The sequence below is a fragment of the Triticum aestivum genome, chromosome 7D, assembly GCF_018294505.1.
Source record: "Triticum aestivum cultivar Chinese Spring chromosome 7D, IWGSC CS RefSeq v2.1, whole genome shotgun sequence".
Classification (NCBI taxonomy): domain Eukaryota; kingdom Viridiplantae; phylum Streptophyta; class Magnoliopsida; order Poales; family Poaceae; genus Triticum; species Triticum aestivum.
Window position 1 is genome coordinate 550,075,433 of NC_057814.1, and position 19,341 is coordinate 550,094,773.

Consider the following 19,341-nt stretch of genomic DNA (forward strand, 5'->3'; position numbering starts at 1 on the left):
AGAGATGGAATATGTGGGAGGTACTAGTAAACGGTTGTGGTTAGTAAGAATATTGGTGTTAAGGTTTGTGATTCCCGAAGCATGCAGGTATAGTCTCTCGTTATGCTATGAAGTTGGAGCATGATTTATTATTGATTGTCTTCCTTATGAGTGGCGGTCGGGGACGAGCGATGGTCTTTTCCTATCAATCTATCCCCCTTGGGGCATGCGTAGTAGTACTTTGCTTCGAGGGCAAATAAACTTTTGCAATAAGTATATGAGTTCTTTATGACTAATGTGAGTCCATGGATTATACGCACTCTTACCTTTCTGCAATTTGCTAGCCTCTACGGTACCGTGCATTGCCCTTTCTCACCTCGAGAGTCGGTGTAAACTTCGCAGGTGCATCCAAACCCTGTGGTATGATAAACTCTATCACACATAAGCCTTATTATATCTTCCTCAAACAGCCACCATACCTACCTATTATGGCTTTTCCATGGCCATTCCGAGATATATTGCCATGCAACTTCCACCGCTTCCGTTTGATGACTTGAGCATTCATTGTCATATTGCTTTGCATCATCATATAGCTGACATAGTAGTTGTGGCTCAACCACCGTTCATCATTTTTCATACATGTTACGCTAGATGATTGCACATCCTGGTACATTGCCAGAGGCATTCATATAGAGTCATATTTTGTCATAGGTATCGAGTTGTAATTTTTATTTATTTCGAGTTATAAGTAAATAGAAGTGTGATGATCGTCATTATTCATTTTTAGAGCAGTGCCCCAGTGAGGAAAGGATGATGGAGACTATGATTCCCCCACAAGTCGGGATGAGACTCCGAACAATGAGAGAAAGAGAAAAAAAAAGAAAAAAAAGAAAAAAAGAAAAAAAGAAAAAGGAAAAAATAAACAAAGAGAGAAGGGGCATTGTTAGTATCCTTTACCACACTTGTGCTTCAAATAGCACCATGTTTTTCATATGGAGAGTCTCATATGTTGTCACTTTCATATACTAGTGGGAATTTTTCATTATAGGATTAGATGCACACCCACTTAGTTTTCATATTGAGCTTTCATACGCTTATAACTCTTAGTGCATTCGTTGCATGGCAATCCCTACTCCTCACGTTGATATCAATTGATGGGCATCTCCATAGCCCGTTGGTTAGCCGCGTCGGTGTGAGACTTTCTTACCTTTTGTCTTCTTTATATTTACCCCTATCATCATACTCTATACCACCCGTAGTGCTATATCCACGGCGTGCGCTCATGTATTTGCGTGAGGGTTGAAAAAGCTGAAGCGCGTTAAAAAGTATGAACCAATTGCTCGGCTTGTCATCGGGGTTGTGCATGATAAATACTTTGTGTTAAGAAGACAGAGCATGGCAAGAGTATATGATTTTGTAGGGATAGCTTTCTTTAGCGTTGATATTTTGAAAGACATGATTGTTTGTTGGGATGCCTGAGTATTGATGTCTTTATGTCAAATTATAGACTATTGCTTTGAATCACTTATGTCTTAATATTCATGCCATGATTAGACATATGATCAAGTTTATGCTAGGTAGCATTCCACATAAAAAATGATCTTTTTTTATCATTTACCTACTCGAGGACGAGCAGTAATTAAGCTTGGGGATGCTGATATGTCTCCGTCGTATCTACAATTTTTGATTGTTTCATGCCAATATTATACCACTTTCATATATTTTGGCAACTTTTTATATGATTTATTGGACTAACCTATTGATCCAGTGCCAAGTGCCAGTTCCTGTTTTTTGCATGTTTTATCGCAAAAAAATCCATATCAAACGAAGTCCAAATGCCATAAAATTTTACGAAGAATTATTTTGGAATATATGTCATTTTTGAGAGTTTGAATCACCGCAAACGGAGGCCCACACAGCCCACAAGACACCAGGCCGCGCCAGAGGCCCCTGGCGCGTGGTGGTGGGTTGTGCCCTTGTCGAACGTCGGTTGGAGCTCAACTTCGGGCGCAAGGAAGCTTATATCCGTAAAAAATCGTGTTAAAATCTCAGCGCAATCGGAGTTACGGATCTCCTGAAATATAAGAGACGGTTTTCGGCCAGATCAGGGGAACGCGAAACAAAAGAGAACAGAGAGGGAGATCCAATCTCCGAGGGGCTCCCACACCTCCGCCGCCATGGAGACCATGGACCAGAGGGGGAACCCTCCTCCCATCTAGGGGGAGGCCAAGGAAGAATAAGAAGGAGGGGGGCTCTCTCCCCCTCTCTCCCGGTGGCGCCGGAACGCCACCGGGGCTAGGATCGTGACAGCGATCTACATCAACAATCTTGCTACCGTCAACACCAACTTTCTCCCCCTCTATGCAGCGGTGTAACACCTCTTCTCCCTGCTGTAATCTCTACTTAAACATGATGCTCAACTCCATATATTATTTCCCAATGATCTATGGTTATCCTATGATGTTTGAGTAGATCCGTTTTGTCCTATGGGTTAATCGTGATCTTGGTTGGTATGATTGTATATTTTATTTATGATGCTGTCCTACGGTGCCCTCCGTCTTGCACGAACGTGAGGGGTCCCCATTGTAGGGTGTTGCAATACGTTCATGATTTGCTTATGGTGGGTTGCGAGAGTGAAAAAGCTTAAACCCGAGTAGGTGGGTTGTTGCGTATGGGATAAAGAGGACTTGATACTTAATGCTATGGTTGGGTTTCACGACCTTAATGATCTTTAGTAGTTGCGGATGCTTGCTAGAGTTCCAATCATATGTGCATATGATCCAAGTAGAGAAAGTATGTTAGCTCATGGCTCTCCCTCATATAAAATTACAAGAATGATTACCGGTACTTGTTATTGATTGTCCAGGGACAAATGACTTTCTTGTTGACAAAAGCTATCCACTTTTATTACCTTGCAATTTATTCGTAGTTCTATTCTCGCAAAGTACTCGTAGTTTTATTCTTGCAAAATAGTGTCATACTTCTTTTAGGTACCTCAACCGTCAAGTGTGCGTAGAGTTGTATCGGTGGTTGATAGAATTTGAGGGAATATTTATTCTGCCTTTAACTCCTCGTTGGGCTCGACACTCTTATTTATCGAGGAAGGCTACAAACGATCCCCTATACTTGTGGGTTATCATCCGGCACCCGCATGTCCGGTGGTGCCGGGTAGTCGGCCTCGTAGAGGAGCCGCGGCTTGTTCTCGTGCAGGTGAAAGCGGCTGAAGCTGTTGGCCGCCGCACCGTCGCCTGGGTACCGCTCGGCCATGCTCACCGGTGGGAGGGAGAGGGGGAGGAAAGGCGCGCTTGCTCGATCGAGAGGGGGCATCGGCGGGGAGAGGGGAAGAGAGTTGGCGAAGGAGTGTCTGCTCACCAGTGATGGAGGGGCGGCTTTTTATAGCCGGGCTTGGGCGGTGAGAGGACGACCGTCATGCGTACGCGTGGCAGGATCGGGCGGGACGTTCGTCGCGGCGCCACCCGTGAGGCATCAATGGAGGTTGACCGGCGCGGCAGCGCGACAGCCTTCCATTGATTCCCACGGGAACCGAGGCGATGAGGACGACGATGCGCCGGGGTCGCTGGCTCGGCTGTCCCACCGGGCTTTCACGCCAAAAACGCTTCCCCCAGCGCCCCCCGGTGCCCCAGCGCGCGGGGTTCACGATTGGTCCGCCGACGCTAAAATCGGGCTTAACCGACGAAAATTGGGCTTCTGGAAGTGTGACTAGGCCGTTTTTTAGCGCTGATGTTAAAAAAAGATCTTGGGGGCCTGTCAGGGTCGTGGCTGGAGATGCTCTAATATCAGCAGGTCCGTCGATGGTTCGGAAAATCCTATTCGACGATTCAGCCGCCCGTTAGGGTGTAATTCTCAAACGGGGACCTGAAGCAGACACAGCTGGGCCAACCCATTCTATTATTTTTCTCGTTATTAGAAACAACAAAAATGTGCGTGCACAAGGAAGGATTCAGACCCCTGACACCTTCGTTACGAGCGGTCAACTCCAACCACCAGACCAACACCAGCCACTGTACAGGTACCTCATTTTTCTATTTGTGTCCGTTCTTCAGTTCGGTTTATTCTTTTTCTTTTTTATCCATTTTGTTTTCTTTACTGCGTGTTTTTTAATTCATGAACCATTTTTAAATAGATGCATTTTTTTCAATATTAATGTACTCTTTTCAAATTCAGTTACCCTTTTCCGAAATGAATGAACTTTTAAAACATTTTTGGTGATCTTAAAAAAAATCAATGAGCTTCTTTTTAAATCCAATGAACATTTTTCCTTTGATGAATTTCTTTAAATCCGATGAACTTTTTTCAATTCAGTGAACTTTTTTCCAAATCCGATTAACTTTTTATCAAAATGGATGTACTTTTTTCAAATCCGATGAACTTTTTTCAATTCGGTAAACTTTTTTTCAAATCCGATGAACTTTTTAAGATTTGTGAAATTTTTCTTCAAAATCGATGAACCTTTTCTTTTCATTTTTTTAATAAATCTATGAACCTTTTATTTTTCATGAATATATACAAAATTATAAAATCCGGAGGCCAGTCTTTCTTTGAACCGGCAGCGCAGCACAGGCGAACAAAAAAGCCAGCGAGGCGACCAAAGGCGAACATGAAGCGAGCGAGGGAGCAATTTTTTAATGGGCCATGGCCCACTGATGGTCGCCGTAGGCGCCACTTCTCCAGGCGCCTGCAGCGCCTAATAGGAGCTCCCCGATGGGTCGCTCGGTCGGTAGGTCGCTCGTTCCTTCTTCAGTCACGGTTGAGGTTCACCGGTCAATTGTTGACTGGTCAACTGTTGACTTTAAAAAAAAACAGAAAAAAAGCAGCCCGGTGCATGTAGCTCCCCCTTGCGCAGGGTCCGGAAAAGGGTCCGACCATTTTGGGTCTATTGTACGCAGCCTTTTTCTACATGTCTGCAAGAGGCTGTTTCCAGGACTTGACCCCGTGACCTCTTGGTCACAAGGCAGCGGCTTTACCACTGCGCCAAGGCTCCCCTTCTTTTTTCAAAAAACAAAAAAACAGAAAAAAAACCACGAATTCAAAAAAATATACATACATTTTGAAAAAACCGTTCACAAACTTCAAAACGTTGACAAACTTGGCAAAAATCATCACATTTGAAAAAAAACTGAATTTGAAAATAGTTCATCAATTTTTGAAAAAAGTTCATCAAATTTGAAAAAAAGTTTATCGAATTGAAAAAAGTTGATCAATTTTCAAAAAAAAATTCATCGAAAATGAAAAAGTTCATCGATTTGAAGGAAAAAATTCAAAGATTTTGAAAAAGTTCATCTAATTTGGAAAAATGTTCATCGAATTTGATAAAAGGTCATCGAATTAGAAAAGGTCCATCGATTTTGATTTTTTTTTCATAAAATTTGAAAAAAGTTCATCGAATTGTAAAAAATGTCATTTATTTTGGAAAAAGTTCATCAAATTGCAAAAAAAGTTCCTCGATTTTGAAAAAATCATCAAAATTGAAAAAAGCTCGTCGATTTGAAAAGAAGTTCATCATTTTTTTAAAGTTCATCGATTTGAAGAAAAGGTTCACGTATATACAAAAGCAATTCATCGAACCAGGAAGAAGAAAAAAATTGGAAAGGAAAAAGGAAAAAAGTAAAAGGAAAAAGAAGAAAAAAAGAAAAAAGGGAAAAAAGAAAACGAAGGAATAAAAGAAGGAAAAAGTTGCTACTTAGCAGATCCCGCTTTGTGGCGGGGTAGTTAGACGAGCCTACCTCTGCGTCGGAGATCGCTGGTTCGATACAGAAGATTGGCGCTGTTTCTTGCGAATTGAAAACATGGTATATGGGCCGAGCCCAGCTAACGCAGCTGCAGGCACCGGTTTGCAGAAATAGTAATAATCGGCGTCTGCAACGCCAAATAGGGTTCGCCTACACACACCGGCCAGATCTAGGATCTAGGAGCCAAACATCATGCACACGAGGCGCGAGGTGGAGCTCCCGACGGCGCAGGTCAGCCCCTCTGCACTGTCCTCCTTCTCTCTTCGCTCTGGCGGATCTGATCCCTCCCCCGCGTGCGCCCACCTCCATGTGCACTCACCTCCCCTGGCCGCCGTCAGCCTGAACCACTCCGCGCCCGCCTCCCATGGCCGATGGCATGGCAGCCTCTTCTCCTAGGGCTACTTCTTCCTCTAGCCCCATGACCACCGTTCCTAGCCCCCGCCCTAACCCTTCATAGAAACCCACCTAATCGCCTAATCTCCTCTAATTCCTTCCCGTATGTGCTTGTATGCTGATATTTTCCTCTTTGCAGGTCAATAATTTGAGCATAGATGCCCAACAGCCAGATCCAAAGTATTTGATGTGATTTGTGCATGATGTTGGTCTGTTAGCCATGTGATGTTGATATAAAATTTGCTTTTGGTCCTTCCATGCTTGATTTAGTTTAAACATTGCATCAAAGTACAATGTTCATTCCATGACAAATGATCAATTCCATTGTAGAAAATGACCATCCAAACAAGCTTTGGAATTGAGCATGTCATGCGAATTCCAAGTCTGAATTCTGTGCACATCCGAACAACATAATTCGGGTTCAATACCAAAGTCACGGAGATTTGACATTGAGCCCAATCCAATTCCATGGCGCTCAATATCAACATCAAAACAGAGCATTAGAGATCGTGGCACAAAACTAGAGATCGTGACAGAAAAACTAGGAAAGCCCGTTAGAAGAGGAGACCCAGATTCGATGGGACACGGCTCGGCGCCGGAGCCGGCAGTGCACCAACGGCTGCGTGTGGTCGATGGATTTTGCGCCAGCTGCCGATCGACGTTTTCCTACCCATACGTATTATGTTTCTACATTTTGACTGCAATCTTATCATGTTGTAGATCTCAAATAGATTAAGAATAAAGTGATGTTCTGTATGCTAATTTTGGCGAGTAGCTTTTGCGTGAACTATGCGATGACGCATAAATGGGGTAGTTGCCTCTTGATTTAGTCGTTTGCACAACTCATAAGAGCAACTTTGCACTATTTCTGAAAATCTGGAAGAATATTTCGCGTTTCAATCATATCGACTTGCTCATCTCTATTCCTAATGGACGAGTTGGTGAATCGTCTCCGCGGTTTATTTTCGCTGGTTTTTTCGTCTCTCCTCCCACCACCCCCTCCCACCCTGGTCCACGGTTTATTTTCGCTGGGTTTTTTTCGTCTCTCCTCCCACCACCCCCTCCCATCCTGGTTCATCGGTTTATTTTTCTCTCCACTCTTTATTGCAATCAGAACTTTCCTAACGTATAACAAATCACGGATCTAACTTCCTTAAATTATACAAATCAATCAATTCCTTTTATTGGTTCAATTTGTCTTGGAAAACAAATAACAGATTTTCAGAAAACAAATAATACATTTTAATCTAACTTCCTTAAATTATGCAAATCAATCGATTCCTTTTATTGGTTCAATTTGTCTTAGGAAACAAATAACAGATTTTCAGGAAACAAATAATGCATTTTAATCTAACTTTCCTAACTTATCTAAATCAATCGATTTCTCTTATTAGTGAAATTTGTTTTAGGAAACAAATAACAGACACGTCACAACTTTCCTCCCAATAAATAGTTTCTTAACATTTGCAAACTTTCCTGATCAGACACGTCACAAACGGGCAGGTACTGATATCACGTTACCAAACAATAAAACCCCATTTGCATAGAAATCAGTTCAAAAATCCTAACTTTCCTAAATTTTTACCTTTCCTTAATAGCAACCAATATTTCATGTTTTCCACCTATTGAAGGAAATCACCCCTCCATCGATATTAGCATTTTTTTTAACTGAGATCTCCGGGTTATGATTTTTTTTTGCGATTCTTCCCAATTGTGACCTCTCCTTCCACTCCGGCTCCTTCTCGCATAAACACCTCCACCACAGCCAGGTGACACCGCCCCAGACCTCCTGCCTCTCCACACCTTCTCCGCCACCTCCTTCTCGTACTTCATTAACAATCCCTCCGCCACATTTGTCCACGGCGGTGTCGAGGGCATGGCGCAGCAGCGTACCAGCGGTAGAGCAGCGCATAGCAGCAGGAAGCAACACGCAGCAGGCGAGGCGAGCGGCCGACGGTGGAAGGCAGAGATGCGGCCGGCGTGGCTGAGGGGGCGGCCGACAGAAGATGGCCACGACTGGAGGCGGCGCGAGGCAGGGGCGCGACAGCGGGGCGAGCGAAGGGATAGGCGGCAGCAGACGGGGCGAGTGCAGCCAGCGAGAGTGTGGCGCGCGGCCAGGGTGTGTGCCGCGCGGGGCACAGTGGTGCGGTGGCTGTGGCGAGCACGACCGACGCGGTGTAGCACGGGCGTGGGCATGGAGAGGGAGTGGCCCCGCGGGCGCAGAAGAAGAGCGGCAGGCTCGGGCATGGGTGTGCATAGGAGCGGGCATGTGCCACGGGGTCAATCCAAGGAGCTCGGTGGCTACCCCTGCAATGGCCATGGCGGACGGCGGTTCTCGGCCACGACGAAATACCTAATGAGAGCAAACGAGAGGGGAAACAGGGGAAAGGCAAGAGGAGATCATGGCGGTGTCAATGGCGCCCTAGGGGAAGACATGGGAGCTCGGGGCGGCGCGGATCGAACGTCAATGTCGCGGTGGCCCAAGGTTGAGGAAGACGGCAGCGACGTCGATGCGGGGGTGCTGGACTTGATCTCGTTGGCGCAGACGAAGTAGCGAAGGCGTTCGGAGCTCCTCGACAAGCTCCTAGCCCGCAGGGAGGGCGGTGGCCATGTGGACGGGGTCGGTCATGGTGGCCGTGGCGTCTGACTTCGTCCAGATCGGCGGGATCGAGCGAGCGAGGAGGAGAAGTGGATTTGGGAGGGGGCGTCGAGGAGGAGTGAGGCCATGGGGGCAGGGAAGGAAGGGCGTCACCCTTATCCATTCCCCTTCGATGCCAGCGAGGTGGTCGGGCGGGAGCCCGGCTCTGTAGCGACGCGGCTCGGGGAACAGGAGAAGACGACCGCGCGGGGACTGGACCGCTGAGCCGGTTTGGTGGCAAGGCCCGGGGGCAGGGCGAATCCCCTTTTACATCGTCCTTTTGTTTTTTCAATGTATTCTAATCTGTTTCTCCTTTTTAACACCGTTTTCTATTTATTCTTATCAACTAAATGATCTCTACTCCTAATGTCTCGGTTGGTAGTCTCCGTTCCGGGTTTATTTTCGTCCCACCTCCCGAGTGAGGGAGAGGGGGAGAGAGAGTGAGGAAGAGGGTGTGTGTGTGTGAGAATTTGATGGTAAAAAAGGTCGTCAATGTCACCTAATATGTATGAGAATATTAAATGTAATATTAACATAATTGATATTGAACTTTTAATGTTAATGTGGCCCCGTTGCAACGCACGGGCGATTTTCTAGTTTATCTTAATTTCTCAAATATACTGCTATTTAAACTAATAATTTTACTATTAGTTCCCCCAAGAAATACTCTGCATTTTGGATTACATTCTTATAGGACTATACATAGTCTCTTCTACCTCAGGACCTTTTGTACCTTAAACATACAATGTTCTCTTATAGTTTTAGTACCCGTGACATCAAACATAGTTTGTAATTCTAAGGATGTATTGTGAATTGTGATATACTCCCTCCCCTTCATCCCAAAATAAGTGTCTCAATTTTATACTAACTTTAATACAAAGTTGTACTAAGCTTGAGACACTTATTTTGAGACGGAGGGAGTACATACACACCCTTTGTCTATTTTCCCCATTGGTCATAATATATACCTCGGTCTATCTATGAGATCACAGTGACACAGATCCTAAATGTATACTGATAACATTTTCATACATAGAGAGATATGCACATTGAAGATTATAGTCATGTTGTTTATATCGAGGGCCCCAAATTTTAGGTTTACCTCTGCCCCCCCACCCCCAGAATCTCAGGACCGGCCCTTCCAGCGCAACAGGGTTATACTATAAGGCTTGTGCTAATGAGTGAGGCCTGGTCCGATTACAAGCCGCACGTTGGGCCGCATCTATTCGAGCCCAGTAATGCCGAGCATATCGCATCGCAGTAGCCCAGATCCCATGCCGTCCGCCGGAGCTCCTCCACCTCTGCTGGCGGCGCCCCATTCCTCCCCCCGAGAGGCGCAGGCCGTCCTTCTTCCTCATCCCGGGCCTTTTGCCGCACCGCCACCGCGCAGCTCGACGGGATGCTGCCCTGCTAGACAGTGGAGGAGATCGGACTTGCGGTTATCGCAGAGGGGGAGGAGGAAGGTCGATGTCGCGGAAGAGTCGTCGATTGTCTTTTCCCGCGACGGCGGAGGGGCGGAGGTGGGAGTAAGATTCGTCGATACTTCCCACGACAGCCGGGGAGGGGGGGGGGGGATTTGGGTTTTAGGTCGTCAACAAGGAGGAGAAGGGTGTCAAGAATCTCCACATGAAGGTATAATCCACCCTTCTCATGTGCCTCCGCCGCCCCCCTATAGTGCGACCTATTATTGTCAGATGATTCCTGCTAGGGTTGTGGCTGTGATGGGTTAGCCATGGCTTCGTGACAGATATTGTTAGCATGATCCGAAGCTAAACAGATTGTTGTCTTTGTCTAGTGTCTTACTTTTTTCCTTTCGGAGATGTACTTGCATGAAATATATAGACATGCCAAGTTCTGCTGCTTTCATGCCTAGCTCCTCTGCCTAACATTTCTGCCTAGGGATATTGAGAATTGAAGTATATGTTTAACCAGAGCATTTACAAGCAAATCTTTATGCTTGCAAACACTGGTTACTCATAAAATGTTTTTCTTTAGATTGTCGACAATCATCTGTATTTTTTTTATCATTTGCACATCCTTCTCAAACTTGATAAAATAAATCACGGTCCTTGCAGCCTGCGTTGCCCTTAGATTACATACATTCTCATAAAACGTGCAAGACAGAATGTTTCAAGGGCTGAGCATGATTAGAGTATTAGGATGTTTCATGTTTTTTTCATGGCATGCTGTTCTCAACAAGGAGGAGAAATGCGTCGAGAATCTCTACATGAAAGGTGTAACCCACCCTGCTCATGTGCCTCCACAGATCCCCTCTAGTGTGAGCTATGATTGCAAGAGGATTCCTGCTAGAGTTGTCACTGTGATGTCAATTGGTCGTGTGGGTCAGCCATGGCCTTGTGACTGACATATAGCATTATCCGTCTATCCGAAGCTAAAATAGATTGTTGCCTTTTTCTAGCGTCTTACTTTTGCTTTTTGGCAACACTGGCATGGCATCTTTGGATATGCCAAGTAAAGTTGCTTTCATGTCTAGCTCCTTTGCTTGACATTTTCCCCTTAGGAATATCAGGGATCGAAGTATAAAATTTATAATCAGACCAGTTATAATCTTTGTGCTTGCAAGCATTGGTTATTCATAGAAAGATTATTCTATTGAACGCCGAAGATCATCTGTATTTTTCGCATTGCCACATCCTTCTCAAACTAGATAAAATAAATTACGATCCTTGGAGCCTTCATTGTTCCTAAGATTACATAAGTTTTTATAAAATGTGCAAGATAGATTTTTTCAAGGGGCGGGCATGATTAGAGTATTAGGATGTGTCAAGTTTGTTTTTTCATGACGTGCTGTTCACCACCGATACGTGTGTAAATTTTGCATTGTTATCAATATTTTAATTATGTATTTGATGATGATGTCTTTCCTAGTCATCATCGACACAATGTAATTAGTTTGTTTCACAAATTTGTCATGCTAAATTAGTTGGCTGTGAAGTTTAATCCTGCTTGCCGGAAGACAACTTGGACATAATTTTTATCAGTTAATTGGCGCTTTTTATGTTCCTTATGACCTTCTAACAAATATTCTGAACACAAGCAAAGCAGTATCTTTCAGTGCTGGCTTCTGGTAGATTTTGGCTGGCAAACTAAGTTGGTTCGTGAATCCATCATAAGGGGCATATGCCACATATGTACTCACGGTATGGAAAGGGCACTACATCTACACCTAGCTTGGTCCCCGACAGAACTTGATTATTTCTTCTTTGCAGAATGATGTTAGTAAACAATTATTCGCACATTAGAGGCTTGCAGGTTTATCAAATCGATAGAAAAGAGTTTGCTAAATCACAACACTCTACTCTAATATAGGGTAACCATCATCTTGTAAACTACATACTCCACTGATGTTCTAATCTGTCCACATTGCTTCTGCCAGATATCCTTGAGCAATGGAAGCAAATGCTTTTGTTTCATCAACGGGAACATCGGTTCTCAAGAGGTGAGGGTGCCATTGGTCCATGGAACAACCAGCATGTTGTTTCCAGATGCTTTTGTTGAATTTGAAGCTGTGGTTGGCTTCTCATGGTCTGACTCGATCCATTTTATTTTGAAGAGCAAATTGTCACTCTCCAACAAAGGCTATTTTGTTTTCTATATTGATCATCAACTGTCTATGTTGCTTGTCCCAGGGACGCATATTTGCGCGTCACAAGCATACCAGTAATCTCTTATCAGGGCACAGGCTATTTGCACCGAATTCCTTGGGCAAACCCTTATCTTCGACATGAAATAAATGACCTGGAGAAGGGCATCTTGTCCAGATCAGTGCAGCATACGAGATGCTCACTACCTGTTACATCCATTGGGGAAGTTGTGATTGTATCATGTATTCCCACGACAAAGACAGGTTGTTTTTCAGATTCTTCAAGTTGGACATGATAGCACTAGAGTGGTCGTCCCTCCATGACCAGGAGTTGGATCACATCAACTGTTTCCTTTACAAGGGCCAGTCTATCCAGGCGAAGGAGGAAGGCAAGATCAAAGTCGTTGTGGCCGGCCGGTCACGACGCGCGGAAACGACCGAGTGCCTTACCTCTTGCTGGCCAGTTCATACCCTGTAATGGGCACCGCACGCTGGGAGCCAGGACAATGTTTTGTGTGTATGTACTCTATATGCATATCTTGCAATCAGAACACAATATTGTTAATAACATGCAACGTAGTTCTTAGGAATCTGGACCTGATGAAGTTTCCTTGTCTCTTCATAGTAAAGGAGCCTTTTTTACAAGTGGTTGCAAAAAGATATTGCTGGAGCTCACAACAGATGGATTCAGTGTGCGGAAATTCCTTTAAAGATTGAAGTCCTTGTATGGCAGCTCTTCCTTGATTCTATGCTTACCAGGGACGAATATGTGTAAGCGAAACTACGGTGGCTCCCCTCTCTGTAACTTCTGTAATGATGTTGAAACCGCTTTTCATTTGCTCATCGGTTGTCCTGTGGGCAAGCTCCTTTTGTGGTTCTTAACACTCACTGTTGCCCCTCTTCTCTCTGGAAAGCTTTCTCATGGTTTTATGCTTTCCTCCTTGGTGGGGATTGATGCTATCTGTTGGGCTATATGTATTACAGCGAATAGAGCCACCTTTGATGAACATAGCATGCGTTCTCTTCTGTAAATGCTCATTGCTAACTTCTTGGAGAGGTCTCCAGAAAGGGTAGGATCAAAAGATGCTGAAGCTGGGTAGTTCACGGTTCATGCATAAGGCTTTGGAGCTGGCACCCATTCAGGCCGGAGTAGCAGATCTTCATCTTGCTGGAAATGGAGCGGCTATTCTGTTGTGTGCATGGTTCCTACGCTGCACTTATAATCGTGCTTGTACTGTTAGGGTTTTGCGTCATAGTAGACGTTTTGAGTGCGGGGCACCTAGCAGCGGCTTTCCTAATAGTGCATCAAACTCACTGTTCTCTCTTTTTTCGTCTTCTACAATGTGTAAGAACTTTGTATTTCCGTTGTGAAATGGAAAGGGGAATGGCCTGGTTCGAAAAAGATGTACTCTGTATGTATGAATGACTCCATGTAGGTAGTGGGACGCCATCCGCGTACGTACGGTGTTGAGACGACTTATGTGATCCATCAGGTTGCAGGAGATTGCGGAGGCCAAGATTGTCCTAGGTTGCATTGATCAGCCAAGGATTGAAGCGTATACTGCAACTCAACTTTTAGGCAAACTATTAATCGGTGACCGAGTTCCTCATTACCAGCGGTGCATCCTGGCCTCACCTCTAATCTTCCCAAAGAATAGAGTGCATGTCGTTCTTGATTGAAGTACAGCCGTGGCATATTACCCCAAGTGTGTCTAGAAAACACGCATCTTCCTCGGCATGAGATCATGCGTTTTGATTTAGCTCCTGCAGCAACATACTATCCGTCGATCTTTCAGGCCTAACATGACAACGTTCGCCATGGGAAGAGATCAATCCATGAGGGAAAAAAGTGTAATTCGATCATGCGGCCCGGGGATGACCCATCTCCCCCAACCCTAGCTTTTGCTGCCGCCATCTCCCCTCCTCTTTGGCAGCTACGCGTCGATCGTTGCTACCGACAGCGGCCTGCCCTCCTCAAAGTGCTAGGTGGGCTCGTTTTCTCCCTTTTCCTTGGTGGATGTGGCATTCCTCTAGTGATTACATGATGTAGGGGCGAGATATTGACTATTCTTACTCCGGGTAATGACTAAAAATCACGCTACCATAAAGATGAATTGGGTATACATATGTTTTACTTGAGTCCAAGAAACATGGAGTTTGCGTATGTTAACTAATATGGCATTACGATAACTATTACATCTTTGGATGTTTGTCTGTTTTGTCATTAAGGAGCAGAGCTAATGCCAGACGTTCACAAGAAGTCGGTTTGCAATGTATTCAAGGAGAGTTATGTGTTCACGTGTCATATTAGTATGTTAGTAATAGTGCATATACGGTATTAATGGCATGGTTGCCTATTCACGTGCAGGTGCATATGTACATTCATCGTGTGTGGTGTGTATTTAATTACATGTGGGTGCGGATTCTCATCTTACCATTATCTCACATGAATATCTAATTCGGTTGTTGTCATTTGTTGGTAGTCAAGTCTAAAATGTATTAATAAACGCTTGCATCTTGAGCTAAATTTGGACTTGTGCTAGCTTTTAGTTGTTTGACGGGCGTACCTCATGTTCTCATTGAACTAACAAGGTCTTATTTGTGTTAATAAAGTGCAACATAATTTGAAAATTCATATTCCTCCGGTTCACCAATAGAGGGTGCAAAATGACATATTTGTTGTTCAATAAAAAGCACTAACTACTCAATCAGAATGAGAAACATTAGAAAGATTTATTGTATTACTGAAACAAACTTCATGAACCAATACCCTAAACATGAAATACTTATTGTTTTCCCGAATGTGCTTAACAAAATATACAATCCACAATTGCACCTAATGGAAATGTAACATTTTATTCGCTTGATGTAGCGTTCAAAGGGAAATATTAACTGGCTTCTAAAGAAGTCCTTCAAACCATGAATGAACATAATCATCATTCCCGTTGGAAGACTTTGCCGGTGCATTGACAAACTCATCATAGTCCATGTTATATTGGCCTACATTATTGCCATTATGTCCCAAATAAGCATCCATCCCTAGGTTCCCATTATAGTGTGGTTGGTTCGACGGAGTGTAGGCCAAGGTACCATTGCTAAAGGACTCACCGATGGAAAAGTCATTGCCATTGGGGTAGAACAACTGTGGGGGGCCCTCCACAGTGCTCCCAATGGTTGAGTTAGTGATTGTGTTGTTCTGTGGTGGCTCCATTGAGTTGTAAGAACTTGGATAGTTCTGAAGGCGTGGAGGTAAATCTTGTACCAGATCAGGAATGGGTTGTACGAGGGATGTCGAATGGGAACCCAAAGATGGTGGTGCTGACTGAAATATTTGTGGTACCTGCACATGAAAAGGTAGTATGATTTGCGGTAAGGAGATGTGTATAGTTCTAATCGTGTAGCTGAAGTTGTGGTAGTAAATCTTATACCTGATGAACAACTGGTTGTAGGTGGGATGTTAAACGAGGTGCCAAAGGTGGTGGTGCAGACTGGAGCGATACCTGCATAGGAAAATGTGGTTCCATCGTGTCTTGTGGTTTTAATGGTAGTGGAACCGACGACAACACTTGAGTGGGAATACAATGAGATGACGATGGTTGTTGGGATGAAAGACGAGTCTTCAAGTAATCCCATGATGGGCCTCTTAGCGTCAATTCATTCTTTGGTACGTTTGGACCACCAGTCTTGGGTTCACTTACAGGATGAAGTGGAGGCATACGACGTCTAATGTCCTCCCAGACCCGCAAAAGTTCATTGAAGAGCTTGTTAAGCTCTTCAAGACTAAGATATTCTTCCCTGGAGAAGATAAAATTTGCTACAATACCTGGGTTCTCTTCTTGGATATTTTTGATATGCTCGAGTGAGAGTTCTGCTCTCTTCTCATATGTCACACTTTCCATGTCCAACCGAGCCACCTCCCTCTGCAACATTCTAATCCTATCATTCGTTGCCTCATCAACCAACGGCTCGACAAGTGGACCTCCTGATAAGAAAGCTTCAACTATGGGTGCCGCTGATGGCGTCCCAAATGAGTGCATTATTCCGGACTCCGCCTCCAGGACGACAGCAACCCTCATGCCCGTGAGGACGGAGAGGTCACATGCCATCTTGTACAAGCCATCACGCCTCTTGGAGAAGGTGATGCCACGTTCCCTTTTGTCCTCGATGAAACAAATACCCTCCCTCTTCTCTCTCCTTGGCATATTAAGTTAGAAAACTCGAGGACTTATTGCTATAAAAGGTAAGCTACAAAGATGTACTAATAGGTAGATGCTTACGAGTGTTGTTGGCTAACTATGGGTGATTGTGAGATATAAGGAGATGAACTCCCTTTATATATACGAAAAGTGTTGTGAACATGAATGTTTAGCTCACCCCTTATCCAATTATTCACATTAATTAAGATCCAAAATTACCCGTTTGTTATTTGAATGAGTAAAAGTTTTCGAGTCTTCAATGGGCACCAAGATATGTAGTCAACAAACTTGCTGATTTATGGTTGCCATTATTTTTTGCTAAAACATAATATATGCGAGGACATGCTAATTTGGAACCATTATTGTGTTTTTATGTGAGGCATTCACATACAATAGAATTTATTTAATTCATAACCAATGGCTATCCATTTCTTTAGGTTATTAATTGTGCACCCAATTTATCTTGTATACCTTGGTATTGCATTAATTACATCCCCTCCATTGAGAGCAATGTAGTCTATACCTGAGCATCAAATACATAAGATACTAATAGAAGGCGAGGGAGTTACTTTTAGCCTATGGCACCTCTACTAGATAGGCGTACGACTAAAACATATTTCCCTACAAGGGCACCATGACTTCGATATGTATATGTGATTCATACTAGTACTTCTGTTCCTTGTAGTAAAGCCCGTCAAAATACGCTTTAATAATATCTACATTGTTGATGAAAGTAACCAAAGTAAATTAAGTGGGTCAATCAACCCAAGTAAAGAGAGTTTTGCACATGATGCAAACCTTAGTTACCTTGTGAGCTGCTTTATTTGCATCCCTCTAGCACAATTCTTTTAATCGATGTTCCCGGTCATGCCTTTGATACTATCCGTTGACCAACACACACTTCTACAAAGTATGTAAAATCTGATTCCGCCTAAATTTGTAGCACTCGGTATGTTAGGGGAAATTAGGCTTGACACTGCTATGAAACTTTATGTATCATATCTTAGGATCACCCATATCAAGCCTATATATATATATCTTCTCTTGAAGGTATGAATGTTTGGGAACGTAGTATTTCAAAAAAAAAAAAAATCCTACGATCACGCAAGATCTATCTAGGAGAAGCATAGCAACGAGCGGGGAGAGTGTGTCCATGTACCCTCGTAGACCGAAAGCGTAAGCGTTTAGTAACGCGGTTGATGTAGTCAAACGTCTTCGTGATCCAACCGATCCAAGTACTGAACGCACGGCACCTCCGCGATCTGCACACGTTCAGCTCGGTGACGTCCCTCGAACTCTTGATCCAGTTGAGGCCGAGGGAGAGTTTCGTCAGCACGATGGTGTGGTGACGGTGATGATGAAGTTACCGGCGCAGGGCTTCGCCTAAGCACTACGGCGATATGACCGAGGTGTGTTTCTGTGGAGGGGGCACCGCACACGGCTAAAAGATCAACTTGTGTGTCTATGGGGTGCCCCCTCCCCCGTATATAAAGGAGGGGCGGAGGAGGCCGGCCGGCCACAAGGGGCGCGCCAAGGGGGGAGGAATCCTACTCCTAGTAGGAGTAGGTTTCCTCCTTTCCTAGTCCAAGTAGGAGAAGGGGGGAAGGAGGAGGAGGAGAGAAGGAAGGAGGGGGGCGCCGCCCCCTCCCCTTGTCCAGTTCAGATTGGGGCAAGGGGGGGGGCGCCACCTCCTGGCCAGCCCTCTCCCTTCTCCACTAAGGCCCATAAGGCCCAATAGCTTCCGGGGGGGAGGGGGGTTCCGGTAACCCCCGATACTCCGAAACTTATAAGATACGAACCGAACCATTCCGGTGTCCGAATATAACCTTCCAATATATGAATCTTTATGTCTCGACCATTTCGAGACTCCTTATCATGTCCGTGATCTCATCCGGGACTCCGAACAACCTTTGGTACATCAAATCACCTAAACTCATAATACCAATCGTCATCGAACAATAAGCGTGCGGACCCTATGGGTTCGAGAACTATGTAGACATGACCGAGACACATCTCCGGTCAATAACCAATAGCGGAACCTGGATGCTCATATTGGTTCCTACATATTCTTTGAAGATCTTTATCGGTCAAACCGCACAACAACATACGTTGTTCCCTTTGTCATCGGTATGTTACTTGCCCGAGATTCGATCGTCGGTATCATCATACCTAGTTCAATATCGTTACCGGCAAGTCTCTTTACTCATTCCGTAATGCATCATCCCGCAACTAACTCATTAGTCACATTGCTTGCAAGGCTTATAGTGATGTGCATTACCGAGAGGGCCCAGAGATACCTCTCCGACAATCGGAGTGACAAATCCTAATCTCGATCTATGTCAACTCAACAAACACCATCGGAGACACCTGTAGAGCATCTTTATAATCACCCAGTTACGTTGTGATGTTTGATAGCACACTAAGTGTTCCTCCGTATTTGGGAGTTGCATAATCTCATAGTCATAGGAACATGTATAAGTCATGAAGAAAGCAATAGCAATAAACTAAACGATCATAGTGCTAAGCTAACGGATGGGTCTTGTCCATCACATCATTCTATAATGATGTGATCCCGTCCATCAAATGACAACACATGTCTATGGTTAGGAAACTTAACCATCTTTGATTAACGAGCTAGTCTAGTAGAGGCATACTAACTACACTCTGTTTGTCTATGTATTCACACATGTACTAAGTTTCCGGTTAATACAATTCTAGCATGAATAATAAACATTTATCATGACATAAGGAAATATAAATAACAACTTTATTATTGCCTCT

At 44.3% G+C, this 19,341-nt stretch overlaps 2 protein-coding genes across 4 annotated transcripts; one reads left to right on the forward strand and one right to left on the reverse strand.

The window, feature by feature from the left end:
* Positions 1 to 10,000: 10,000 nt before the first annotated feature.
* Positions 10,001 to 13,766, forward strand: LOC123166877 (uncharacterized). 3 transcript variants are annotated; one of them, XM_044584683.1, is made up of 3 exons: positions 10,001 to 10,392; positions 12,158 to 12,306; positions 12,411 to 12,956. In XM_044584683.1, exons 1-3 carry the CDS (start codon positions 10,387 to 10,389, stop codon positions 12,658 to 12,660), a joined length of 405 nt encoding a protein of 134 aa, XP_044440618.1. In that variant the 5' UTR covers positions 10,001 to 10,386; the 3' UTR covers positions 12,661 to 12,956. The 3 variants fall into 3 exon arrangements, 1 of the variants encoding a protein (XP_044440618.1); XR_006483721.1 differs by adding an exon at positions 12,990 to 13,766 and having other exon boundaries at positions 10,005 to 10,392; positions 12,158 to 12,881; XR_006483722.1 differs by lacking the exon at positions 10,001 to 10,392 and adding an exon at positions 12,990 to 13,766 and having other exon boundaries at positions 10,399 to 12,306; positions 12,411 to 12,881.
* A 1,497-nt stretch (positions 13,767 to 15,263) lies between these two features.
* LOC123171265 (pheromone receptor transcription activator-like) lies at positions 15,264 to 16,566 on the reverse strand. The gene is made up of 2 exons (XM_044588843.1): positions 15,793 to 16,566; positions 15,264 to 15,704 (listed from the first exon to the last, which is right to left on the reverse strand). The coding sequence occupies exons 1-2, from the start codon at positions 16,564 to 16,566 to the stop codon at positions 15,264 to 15,266; spliced, it is 1,215 nt and encodes a 404-aa protein (XP_044444778.1).
* Positions 16,567 to 19,341: the final 2,775 nt, after the last annotated feature.